Source organism: Microcebus murinus, chromosome 2, assembly GCF_040939455.1.
Source record: "Microcebus murinus isolate Inina chromosome 2, M.murinus_Inina_mat1.0, whole genome shotgun sequence".
Lineage (NCBI taxonomy): Eukaryota > Metazoa > Chordata > Mammalia > Primates > Cheirogaleidae > Microcebus > Microcebus murinus.
Window position 1 is genome coordinate 86,647,890 of NC_134105.1, and position 13,233 is coordinate 86,661,122.

The following is a 13,233-nucleotide window of genomic DNA, read 5'->3' on the forward strand; positions in this document are numbered from 1 at the left end:
AACAGGTTTCTCATGGTCTGAATTTCTGTTCCATCTTGCACTAGCTGGGATTCTTAACTCCTCAATATTCAAATGCTTCATCTGTAATCATTAGTGCTAATCACATGGGATTATTGTAAGGTTTGTATGAAATAATGTGTGAAATATGCAGAAAAAAAAGCACTTAGTTCAATGCCAAGTGCTTAGACGTATTCAGCCATGTTAGCTCTGTTCAATTGTTGAGTTACTTCTCCACCTGTCACAGCAAGCAAGTGGGAAAGGTGGGATTTGAACTCAGGCTGTCCAATTCTAGTGTCATAATTCATAATCTCTAATTTAGATTGCTGCATATCTCCCATTGCTAATAATATGTTGAGGTGGGAACCAGAAATTATGTGAAGAAGAAAGTCAAGGAGCTGCAAAGGCAGAAAAAGTATGTGAGAGGCATTGTATAATTTATCACCTTTTAAAAAAGATATTTACACAGCTCCAATATTTGTGCTAACACATTTTCTAGAAACATTCATATAGCTAGTGTCAATCCAAGGTAGAAGGTGCAGTCCGGGGCTGATCCAGGCTTTGTAAAGCCTAACGCTCATGATTTTTGGGAGTGGGGGAACTAGGTGCCTCATTAATAAAAAAAAAATCCTCATTAATAAAAATAAGTAAATAATATCTTAATTGTGCAAATTATGCCAAAGCATATGACCATGTGAACATATTGCTCCGAGCAATATGGAAGGGCGCCGAAGCTAAATTTTATTCACTTCATGATAAATCCTCCTGTGGTGCAAAAGTAGCCAAGAGCCTGACCTGCAAAGCAGCAAGTCTGGCCTCCCTTCCTGTTTTGCTTCACAAAGGGCCAGTTTCTAACTTTTTGGTCTCATTACCGCTACCTGAAACATTAGTAATAGGCTACACAGACCTCTAACTCACAGGAAATTCTGGTGGATAACACACTTCCCAGAATAGATATATTAAGTTATAAAGAAGAACGAGGCAGACGGTATAGGTTTTTCATACCTACTGGCAGGTGGCACAGAACTAAATGTTGGAGCCTTTTTATAAGCAAGATTAAATTGACTTGTGACAGCTGGTCACTAAAATACAGGAAGTGCAGATCTGGTTGAAAGCAAGAACACACTGGTGTTCATGAAGTTTGCATCATAGACTAGAGCTCACTCTTTAAAAGTCAGTTTTAGTGATGCCCTTATTTGACAGTGTCTGCTGTGTGTCACTTGCACACAAGCGGATCTTCAACGTACACACGCGTCATTTAGTTATATCTGCATTGCCTGGGTATGATCTATGTGTGTGTAAACAGAATCTGTAAATAGGCCTAGCTCTCCAGGACATCAGTTATGTGACTGCTGGCAAAGGCTTTTAGGTCTCCACTTGTACAGTTCCTCCCCTGCCCTAATGTGACAGTAGACGTGGGAGCTGGATGGCCATGGAAATGGATAATGAGACAAGTGGAATGTCACAGAAATCTGCCCTCCACCTATCACAAGGCCAGAAGTCACAGCACCAGGAGTCGACAGCAATCTCCCAGCATTGTGAAATCCATTTCTTCCCCCGCTGGAGGAAAAGCCACTCTGGCAAGGGCTCTAAATAACAGATTTTAGTGTCTAATTGGAACGGGAGAGGTGAGGATAAACGGAGCTGTGGAAAATGGAAGGGAACCATTTACAAACACAGGCCAATCTCCTGGAGCCTCAGTGTCCACTCTCGATGCTCAGCCCCAGCACAGCTATTGTCACAATGACTGAGGAAGGGTAGCCCAAAAGCAGGGCTAGGTCACCGGATTTACTGCAGGGGGGGTTATAGTTTTAGCCAGTTCTAGAGCAATGCTCCCCCCCCCCCAAACTTCAGCTGAACACGGCTAGTCATCCTTACATGAGGAGTTGAAGCTAAAAGATGCACATTCCAGAATAATAATGCTACGCAAATGCTTTCTTTTTCCTGTCCCCTAAGCTGTGTTCTTTCCCTGGGTTTTTCAGGCATTGTTTTAGGATGCTTTTCTTTTAGGTTTCAGTCACCTGCTAAATCCTCTGGAGTTTAACTTAAACTGGGCTTACAACATCTCACGAATTTTATAGAGTTGTTATGAAAACCAATGATGAGGCATGTGGCAGTTTTCAGGTCACATGATGGAGTGTTTGATTCAGTACAATGTCTATTAATTCTCTATTGTTACTCCGTTGCTATGCTAGACATAGTAGAACATGCACACGAAGTTCCTGCTTCCAGGAAGTCTACTTGTTTATTATTAATTTGTTTAATTATTAAATATATTTCGAGCACTTATGTTCCGAGCACCTTGTCACACGTTGGTGATGTTACAATAAATAAGGCAGACATGACTGCTGCCTCCTAGGACTTTATCCTCTAGTGACGGTGACAGAAGAATAAACAATTAAAATACAGCCTATGTCTGCCTACATCTGTAGCAGAGATAGTATGGGCTTTAGTATGCAAGTAGCCTAGCCTTATGCCATAGGAGTACGTAGGAAAGGCATCTTGGTGGGTCAGAGAAGCATTCAGATAGTTGATCTGCTGATGTTTTCTGAATATCAATTAGGAGCCAGGCACTACGATATCCAAGTTAACATTCCAAAGGAAGAATTATCTAGATAAAAGAGGTGGGGATAGGAGAGTAGAATGTTGCATGCAGAAGAAACAGCTTATGAGATTACCTGGAGGCAAAGTCTGAAGAACTAAGTACAGAGTTAAGAGTGGTACACATGAAGCTGGAGAAGGAACAAGACTCAAATTGCAAAGGGACTCGCAAGCCATGTTACAGAGCTTGGACTTGCTCTGGAGAATGCTGGGAAATCTTACAATGGTTGTAAGCCAGGTGTGACTCACATAAATTTATGTAAAAGATTGCTTTGACTATTGTGTTGAGATAGGTTAGAGAGGAACACAGCTGGAACACTAAATTCTGTTGAGAAGCGATTGTAATAAACCAGATCAAAGACGATGATGATCTCAACTAGGGAAGTGCTAATTGCAATAACAGTATGGATCTGAGAGATAATCAAGGAAGAGGAATCTGAGGACTTGGTGAGAGACTGAGGAATGAGAGATCAGATGTAATTGGGAAGAGAGAAAGAAGAAAGAGTCATTCTTGGCTAAGTGGGTGTAAGGTGGTACAATTTACTGAGACAGAAAAAACAGAGGTAGGAGTAGGGGAGGAGGAAAGCCAAAGAGTTCAGTTTTGGACATGTTGAGTTTGATGAGTCCAGGAGGTATTTTGATGAATAAATCTGAAGCCCAGGAGAGAGATCCCTGACGGAGACACAGATCCTAGACTTGCCAACGTGGTGACCAGATATTCTTCATTTAGTGTAATGGAGGGAGGGGGTTCTATGGATCCCTTGGGTAATAGACAATCTCTACATCTCCTAAAATCTTTTCAAATTTTTGAACTTATTTTAGATATATTTATTGGGGGAGGGGAGATAATACAAACTTGCTTTGAAAGATAAATAACTCAAAGGAAGTTAAGGACCACAGACAGAATGAAGGGACAGCTTAGATAAGAGTGCCCAGGTAGAGTGTCCTGACTGTTCTGGGCCAAAAACCAGACAACAGCGCAGGTGAAGAACAGGCAGAAGAGGGTCCTGAAAATGAGCTCCGTTATCAGTAAGGAGAGGGTCAGAGGAAAGGGAGTGGTCTGAGGTCAATGCCCCTGACAGGTCAAATAAAGGAAGGAAAAGTATCCATTGGCTTTTCAACAAGGAGGTCATGGGTGATCTTGGCAGGAGAGGCTATGGTCAGTTGGAAAGAGTGAGTGAGTAAGAGGTGAGAAAACAGAGATGGCAATTGTAGGAAACTCAGGAAGGGAAAAAAGAGTGCTAAGGAGGTAGCTGGAGAGGAAGACCAGGTACAAGATAGAAGATGGGAGAGACTTATGCAATGAGTGCAAAAATTTAAAAGCACGAAGAGCCTTAAATAGCAATTAGCCAAACCAAACACACAGAAGCATTTAAGGAAGTCGTAAAAGTAGAGCTCAGGGTGTCTCTGGTGGTCAAGATAGATTTCAGGGAAGGGCTATGAATTGAGTTGAGCCTTGAATGATTAATAAGCCTTTGGCCAGGTGAGAATGAGCCATTAATTGGAAGAAATCGGAGAAAAATAAGACTAAACATTCATCTATTCTCCTTTTAGCTCCTTTTGTTATTCAAAGAATATTTTCTCAGCTAATATAATATCTTTAGAAAGGAAATTGCCTGTAACTCAGAGAGCAGCTAAAAGTATGAAAGTATTAACAGTCACAAGATATATAACCCAATTTACAATTACTACTTGCATTTTTAGTCTTCACACATGAAACCAGCATATTCTTTGGGGTCACATTGTTCATTTCCTCATTTGGAATTGTTAACACCAGATATGGTGCTAAATCAATATAAGCTGGTGCTTCTATCACTTAGGTTTCAAACATCTTCCTATATATAAACACACCCATAAATAAAGGTGCTAATGTTGGAAGGAGAGAGATCTTTTAATAAGCAACCTAGCACAAGTAATTCCTTGCATATAGGAGGCTGTTATAGAACCTAGCACATAATTAAACACTGTCTATTTAACTGAATTATTTTTCTCTTGCCTTTTTAAGAGAATATACAAATGTTAAATTTCAAAGGTGACATTTATGTGTCTAAGTTGAATAGGTATTACTTAAATAGTAGCTTTCTAGCTTATTATAATTTATAAGTATATAGAGGGTAGAGTGTAGCTAGAAGTATTTTAAATTGTAGTAGATACCTAAGGTAACTGAAGCTTGGTTTCCCCAAAGATGGTCATTGCTTTAGGGGCTACACCTTTTAGTTGGAAGAAATCCCGGTATCTCTCAGTAATAGTCTTAGCCATTCCTTTCCTTCCTTGTCATAAGTATGGGCCAGTGTTCCAAACAGATCATCAATGCACAAAAGAGAAACCTGGCCATGCCTATACAGACATCAGAGAAGCCATCACTAGAGATGTTAAAGAATCTCATTTTCCTACCTAAGAGAGAATATTCTGTTATTTTTCCCAGTTCATGACATCTGCTTCAAGAAAAAGAAATTAAAACACCACAATATTTCTTTGTCTTTGTGAAACTTGAGTTTCTGTATTTTTGTCCTAGTTCCTAGAAGAGACTGGTTTCTTCTAAAACACACACACACACACACACACACACACACATATTTGCAGGTTCTGACTCACGTCCTATCTTGGTACTTTATCCCCCAACCTGGGTGCCAAGTTCTCTCCTTTGTCTGGACATATCTCTTCTCACATATGTTATTCTGACCTCAGGTCATGGTCGTTCCATCAACTTAGGTTTTACTTTTCCAGAGGATGTGACCCATGCTTGGCATGATACAATTTATAACCTGCTGCCTCAACAAATATCAAGTTGGCCTTTGCAATTTTGTAGTTAAAAACTTTGGATATGGGGATGTATTTTTGTGGAAATTGCATATTCCATCGTTGCCTCTCATATATCATGGCTTTATTACAGGCAGCAAAGGCAAGGCCTTTGCTAATGACTTCAAACCCCTGCCACACAAAGGGTTGCTTTTTATTATTTTCTAGGATTCTAAGCATCTTTTATTAGAGTAGTCTGGCCTGTTTCTGAGAGCCTTTGTGATTACCTGATTTGCGCTGTGTCTGAGGGTTTACTGCCTCACCTCTCCCTCCAGTCAGTTAGAGGCCTTAGTGGAAAACCTCTTCCCATCTGAGGAAATGTCATTTTAGAGCCCTGAATGAGAACACTTGATTATAACCTCTTGGTTTATAAGAATAAGTCTGAATAGCAAACTCTTTTAATGGTTATTATTCTTTTAAACAAATAAGAATTGTCCTAATGATTTAAAGAAAAAAGAAGATAGCACTGTTCTTTAAACCCAGATGAAATTGTCATCAATTCAATAATATCACATTAAAATCTCTCAGTAGTGGCAATATTTTGGATACCTACTGGGAAACCCTTGATTATGGAGCACAGTTGTTTGGTGGGAGCTTCAGGCCTCCACTGAACTGACTGGTAGTATTTCTCAAAGCACAGTATGAGGATAGACTGCATCATAACAAGCCCACATCAGAAAGCACTTGTTGAAAACATTCTGAGGGCTGGGCCTGCAAACCTACATTTTACCAAATGCATCTATGTACCACTAAGCACCACACGGGTTGAAAGCCACAACCCTGGGAGACAGACCAGGAAAGCTCAGTGGTCGCTAAGACCTGCTTGATTGACAATGAATTTTTTGTCTCTCCTCTGCCCAGGTGCAAGTGTAATCTCCATGCCACTGTGTGTGTGTATGACAACAGCAAATTGACATGTGAATGTGAGCACAACACTACAGGTCCAGACTGTGGGAAATGCAAGAAGAATTATCAGGGCCGACCTTGGAGTCCAGGCTCGTATCTCCCCATCCCCAAAGGCACTGCAAATACCTGTGAGTAACTTTGCTGGATAACACCATACTCTGTGTGCACAACGAGCTGATACTTCCTCTCAATTTCACTTGCAATGTGATTTTACTCCTCTTACCAGTTGTTTCATGCCTTTTCAAAATGCAACTAATGTTTCAGTCCCTATTTTACCACTCGTGAGCATGTTTTAGCACTCTGATCACCTGTTAAATTCAGTCTCCTAACATTCACATTAAGTGTGCTGGGAAATGATTCTTGAAATCACAGAAGCAATTTTTCTAAGTAGATGAGACAAGGGATGATTTTTTTTTCCTCCCCCAAGTTAATTTGCTATTAAAATAAGGCCTTGAAAACTCTCAACTCTAACTTAATTTTAGCCATAAAGAACTTTCAGAAATTCTTTGAATGTTTACAATGCCATTTCCTGTACTGGGTAACCCAAGAGATGCTTTATACAGATGTTTCCCTCTCCAGTTTTAGCTAGGTCCTAACTTTGCCCAGCAAAATAATTGGCTTATTCCAAATTCTAGCAGTTGCACCATGCTTGCCACAAATCCTGTGAGTAGAGAGCAGGACTGTAGGCCTGTGGGTACCACATTAAGAAAAAAGATTTTTGTGAGCATGTGAAATAGCACAGGCATTATCTGTGTTTATAGGAACATGTGAGATCCCCCATTACCACTCATGCATGTGCCCCACTGAAATCGCTGATTATCCCTAGGAAAGCAGGTCTTTTCTCCTTCATGCTCAAGAAGAAAAGTGAATAATTTGCCCAATTCCATGGACGGACCAATTAGCCACCTGCAAAAGCCCAAGGTTTGCCATCTTTAAAAAGCAAAAGAAGGAAGAGATTAGAATATACCCATTCAGTGAGAACTAAGAGAAGCAGCAAGACAGTGAGCACAGGAGAATGAGAACTTAAAAAGCCACTGGCTCCATGCAAGGCTAAGAATGTTATCAGCCACTTCAAAGGAACAGCTGTGAGAAACCAAACCTAAAAACTAATATCACAGGAACCAGGATCTTATCAAGTTAAATGTAAGAGTAATGGACCAAGTAACAAGCCACAAAGTGTGGGGGCATGAAATTATGATAAAATTTCTATGAAGCAGGAAAAAAAAATCCTTCAAAAGGTTAAAAAAATCCTTCTTTGTAAGAGTGTTCAGTTTCTTTCTGTGTTAAAGAAAAAAATTGACTTCTTGCTCCTAAAATTAATACATTGAAACTCTGTTGAGCAGAAATGTTGATTTTTCAAGGCAATTTTATTAATGGAGACTCTGACCTTTCCTCAATTGTCGAGGGCCAGAGACTCATGAATTCAGAAGGGATCTTGGGAGGTTATTTGTTGCAATACCCTGTGGCTGGCTACCTAAGAACCCCCATGATCACAGTTGTCAAATTTAGTTTAAAGCTCTCCCAGAGTGAAAATGGCCCAGATTTCCTTTTCAGCGTCTGCTGCTTCTTTAGTGGGACAGGCTTGAAGAGAACGAAGTTCACAAACTCTTGCTGGCGTTCTGGCTCATCCTCAGGCAGGCCAACTGGCCCACGCCCCCGTGGAGGTAGCTGGGGTGGGCTGCTGTGGAAGTCATCAGCTTCTGTTCTAACATGACCCTGGTCTTCACCCTGTAACAGTGCTTCCAGTCTTTGTTCATTTCAAGACATTTTCATGGGGAAGACTTTCTTGTTTCAGCCAAGATTTCTCACTGAAATGGATTTCTTGTTATACTCTCCATGGAAATGACTTACATATCCCTAGGGGTTTGCATGTTGAGGATCACCCAAGTCACTACCTGGTCGGTCACAGGAATGAAATCTCTTTCAATTTTCCTTGCAGGTTCAATTCTCCATCCATTCCTTAGTTGTTGCTGGCTTTTCTCTAGGCTTTTTTGGACCTTTTCTCATCTCTGTTAAAATAAGAAGGTGACAGATGGACCCAATGGCCAACGGGTTTCAATTCAGCGTTTCAATGTGGCAGATAATATGAGAAAGATTTTAGAAATTAACTGCGGTGGTCCATTCTTGCAATGGAAAGAACCCCTTCAACTAAATCTCTGACACATCAGACTGTGCTTTAAAACATCTAAGGAGGGAAGTAAGCAATGCAGTAGTTTGGTGCACAGGTTGCAGGGTCAAATCCCAGTTCCTCCATTCACTGGCTGTGTGACCTTGAGGAAGACAGCTAACCTTTCCAACACTGCTTCCTTCCCATCTGTAATGTGCGAATAATAACAGTCCTTACCTCACAGGGATTTTGAGAGGATTGACTGTGCTAATTCGTGTAATGTGTTTGGCATAACACCTGTCACAAAATAAGTGTTCAAAAATAATTTTATTTTTTAGGATTTTTTTATGACAGTCTTATCCAATTTTGGACTGTTTTATTTAAGATAAAAGTCACTTATTAGCATCAATATTGAGTGTCTCCTAATTTCTAACCATATTTTTCTTTTTAAGTAGTAAAAGAACTATATTGACCATAGTTTCATTTTTTCTCCAGATTAACCCTCACAAACTTTATTTTTTTTATGACAATATTTTCATGTCTCTTACCTGGTTACCTCTCCTGGAAGTCCTCTAATTCATTAGTGTGGTACTTCAAGCCGAGCACAGGACTTTAAGCTCTTTTATAATTTTTATTTCATATTGACTTTTTCTTACATACAGGAGAGCATGCACGTACACACACACACTCACAGGACTCTAATTAGTACATTAACAGTCAGTTATCTAAGTCAGGGATATTTAGGATGTATCATATCCTAATACAAAAATACAAAACCTAAGAAGTAAAACAGGAGGAGCTGCAACCTCTGGCCCTTCAACATTAACCCTTCTGTGGCCTAGAAATGCCACTCGTATTATTAGATAATCTCTAGATTTAGTAGAATCTCAAGCTGCCAGGATACTTTTTGAATAAGATGGTCAGTTTCTGTCCATCCCCACAACTTTTAGCAAGAGAACAAGGAGGCCTTCATCATGGCAGGGAATTATGAGATCCCCCTCTGAAGACAATCCATCGTGCAGGGATAACCTAGATGGACCTTGCTGGAGGTCATGCGTTCCAGAGCAACTCAAGGCCACTTTTGCATGAAGCATGTACAGCCAAGAAAGAAGAGTCCAGAAGGCCAACACGCTACAATATAATCACCCCAGTCTGTGAGACACACCACCTTTCCCTGTGCTTTCACTACAGTACACTTGGTAGAGGCAGAAGAGATAACTTTTGTGATAATGTTTCCATTCACGTGCTTTTATTCAAGACCTGGTGTGTTTTCTTGGTCTTTTAAAGCCAATGCACGCGTATCAATATCTTTTTCTTATTCTTTTTACAAAGCTTATGTTTTATAGAAAAGATATCTTACTTCTCCCTGTTAATTAAATGCCCTTTGAATTTCCTTTCTGCCTTCCAAGTAATAGCACCTCTGTCCATCTTTATGCCTAATGGTTCTCTTGATTCCACATTGTCCAACTCATTAATAAAAGTATTAAGTAACTCTCTTTAAACTGATTATAAATAATATATTATGGAATAACACATAATATTTTTCTACATATAGATACTAAAAACGTAGTAACCACTCCATAGGAACCATAGCTCCAGCAAAGATAATATAGTATCTACATGTTTGCTTCTCAAACTCTGTTCTACTACCCTTGAAAGAAGTCCATGTCCAAGTAAGTTTAGAAAATGCTGTACACTATACGGATTCTTAGATATACACACTGAAAACCTTTGAGCAATCCTACAGTAAAGTAACCTATTTTACCCAATGTTTCCCAAACTTATTTGTTTCATGGAACACTTCGTAACTTAATAACTAAACACTTAATAATAAAAATAACCACTTAATAACTTTTTACAAAACTTGTCCTCTTTTTAGGACATGCTGATCAAACAATTTCCTGCAGCCTAGAGGTAGAAAAGTCATGGAGACTGACAGAAAACCCAACTAGTTCAGCTGTATTCAATCTTTTACTTTTCTCTAACCTACATGGTCTAATATTCTTCAAAGAAAGAAAATTAAATTGGTCTGACCTTGACATTATTTGTTTGTTCAGAAATCCAACTTGAATTGTTACACGATATCCAGAGCTCCTGTGAATGATGGAAAGTAATTTGATGATTGTTCTATTATTTTCTCTGGTATTAAATTTGCATTGACCAATTTATGTTTTCCCAGGTGCACACATGTGTGTGTGTTATCTAGACAATTTCCTAAGTGCTTTACATATATTAGTTCATTCTAAACTCACAACAGTCTTATAAGGTAGATCCTACTATTTTTATTTTATATACTTGGGATCTTATGATTACAGAAGAAAAGCATCTTGTTTAAGATTTACACAGCTAGGAAGAATGAGACAGAGGATTTGAATCCAGGTGTATCTTGACTCAAGGAATATAGTGCGTTGCACAATATTGCTTCTCAGGTTTAATTTGAGTTACTTTTTCTGTTCTCCATTGGGATTTAGGCTCCATTTTGATACCTGTTTGAACAAGTCAGTCTTCTCTAAACTTGCCCTCTCCTACATCTCTGCTTGTTATTTTTCTCTGCCTTCAAAAATTCCTCTTCTTTATTTACTAATAGATCTTCATGTTCTCCACCCTTGCCTGTTCCCCAAGTATTTTCCTTGACATTCCAATATATTCTTGTGGTTGAGTGTCTTAGTATTATTGACTTATTACTAATCAACCAATTCTGGCTTCAATCTTTCTAATGAGTCTAGACAATTTTTTTCAGCTGTCTGCAAAGATCTCAAGGTTAATATACCAACATACCAGATACTAAATTCATTTCTTTTCCCCAAAGCACCTTTGTCTTCACTCTCTATTGAAATTCTGCTCATTTTTCAAGACTGCTCCTCAATGCCAACTCCTCAATGAAGCCTACCTAGACTCTCTTATGCAAAATCAATTACTCTTCTCTCTGTCTAGAATTTTGATAATGTATGTAGACTTACAACTAGTTGACTATCTTTGACAAAGTTATGATAATAATGATAGCTACCATTTACCATAGTTTTTTATACTTCATGGAGTGCTTTATGTGCATTATTGGCTTAAATCCTCACAATATCCCAATGGTGTGTGTGCTATTACTATCCCCATTTTACAGATAAGGAAATGCAGGCTGAGAAAGGTTTAGTAAGTTATCCCAAGGTTCCACAACTAATGCATAACAGAGCAAGATTAAAGTCAGGTCTGTCTGACTACAGGAACTAAAACATTAGCAATCTAAGTGTAGGACCATGTTTTATTCTTGGTCTTTATATATGTTTGTAGAATTAGTTATTTTGGTGAATAGATAAATAAACCTAATACCCCTGTAATGTGCATGTGGATATACTGGCTTCCTATAGATCCTCTTTTGTCTCCTGGAATATGTGGTCTTCACAGGTCATCAGCTCTAACACAGCGAGCTCTTCCACAGCTCTTCCACAGCGAGAGACCATCTGAGATCTTGGAGGAAGTCCAACAGGAAAAAGACTCACTGATGCAAATGACCCATCCAACCATCTAGAGATGGCACACTGGCTGGCCGGTTTTCACAGGCTTCCCTAAGTGGCATTCACTGCCTGGGTGGCTTTACCACTGTCAAGCTCTGACCACCAGCCTTTCAGGCTTAGAACCCTAATTCTATCAGCCCAGTAAGAGAAGTTCTTCCTCATATATGTATGACCAAGCTTGTAGGCCCGTCTATAAAACCAGAATACCAAGTTACTTATGCACAACCACCAGTTCGCAGTCCCTCATCCGAAGCATATGGGAGCAGATATAATTTGGAATTCAACATTTTTTAGGATTTTAGAAAGGTAATACAGTGCACATATATTATATTACAACAATACCCACAGCAGAATATTAGGCAGCACTATTTAATTGAACATTTTAATATTTCTGCAGAAAATATATTATTATCCTCACCAACTGGGATGGGGGGGCACTATAAATAATAAACTCATATCAGTTCCATTCCAGTTTTGCCACGTAAGTAGTTCAGAGTTCAGTAGGTTATACTGCAGGTATATTTTGGAAGAAACTTCCAGTTTTCACAATTTTTTTTTTAATTTGAGAACTGTAGATAAGAGATCTGTGTCTGCAATAAATTAAGAGACAGTACACAGTGGTGGTTATGGGCCCAAACTCTGGAACCTGGACCTTTTGGGTCAAATTTCCTTCACAACTGACTGAGACAGTTTGGGCAAGTTACTCAGCCTCTGTGTGACTGAGTTTCCCCCATCTGTAAAATCAGCCTGATTATTGACTTCATAGGGTTGTCATAAAATTAAATGAATTAAAACACATAAGGCATTTAGACAGTGCCAGGCACATGGTAAGCCACAATGAACTTGGTTGCTACGGTCATTACATTTTCACTGAGATCCAGCACATGATCAGCAAATCCTCCCCTTGGAGACAACAGCTATATGGGGAGATATACTGTGGCCAAGTGCCTGTTTATTCATCCACAATATGAAATAACATCTATGGTGTTCAGATTATTTGAGTCCTTATGACTAGTGTATTCTCTTTCCTGTAATTAAGTCTACGTCCAGGGCCAGATAATAATCAGAAGGTTGCTTGGTGAGCATGGGATCAGGAAGTTTAGATGACTTGAATGTTAATAACATCAGGCTGAAACATCCCGCCGTGTCCATCCTGCACAGAGTTAGCCTCCCCCGTGCCAGCAGGACACTGAATGCCTAGAAGTTTACAGGTTACCACTCTCTCTTCTTGAGACAATGCTAGGACAGTACTGCCACCATATGTTTCAGGATGCACCTTTTGCAAAGCTTCCACCTTTTGATTAGCTGGTTCCTCCA

The 13,233-nt window shown here is 39.4% G+C and overlaps 1 protein-coding gene across 5 annotated transcripts in view; it reads left to right on the plus strand.

Annotated features, from left to right (window-relative positions):
- NTNG1 (netrin G1) overlaps positions 1–13,233 on the plus strand; it is a 317,947-nt gene that overhangs the window by 229,487 nt on the left and 75,227 nt on the right. For all 5 annotated transcript variants that reach the window (XM_012751581.3, XM_012751583.3, XM_020283438.2 and 2 more), the window contains exon 4: positions 6,259–6,431. In XM_012751581.3, the coding sequence (XP_012607035.1) occupies positions 6,259–6,431 (173 nt within the window). The remainder of the gene's footprint in view (positions 1–6,258; positions 6,432–13,233) is intronic.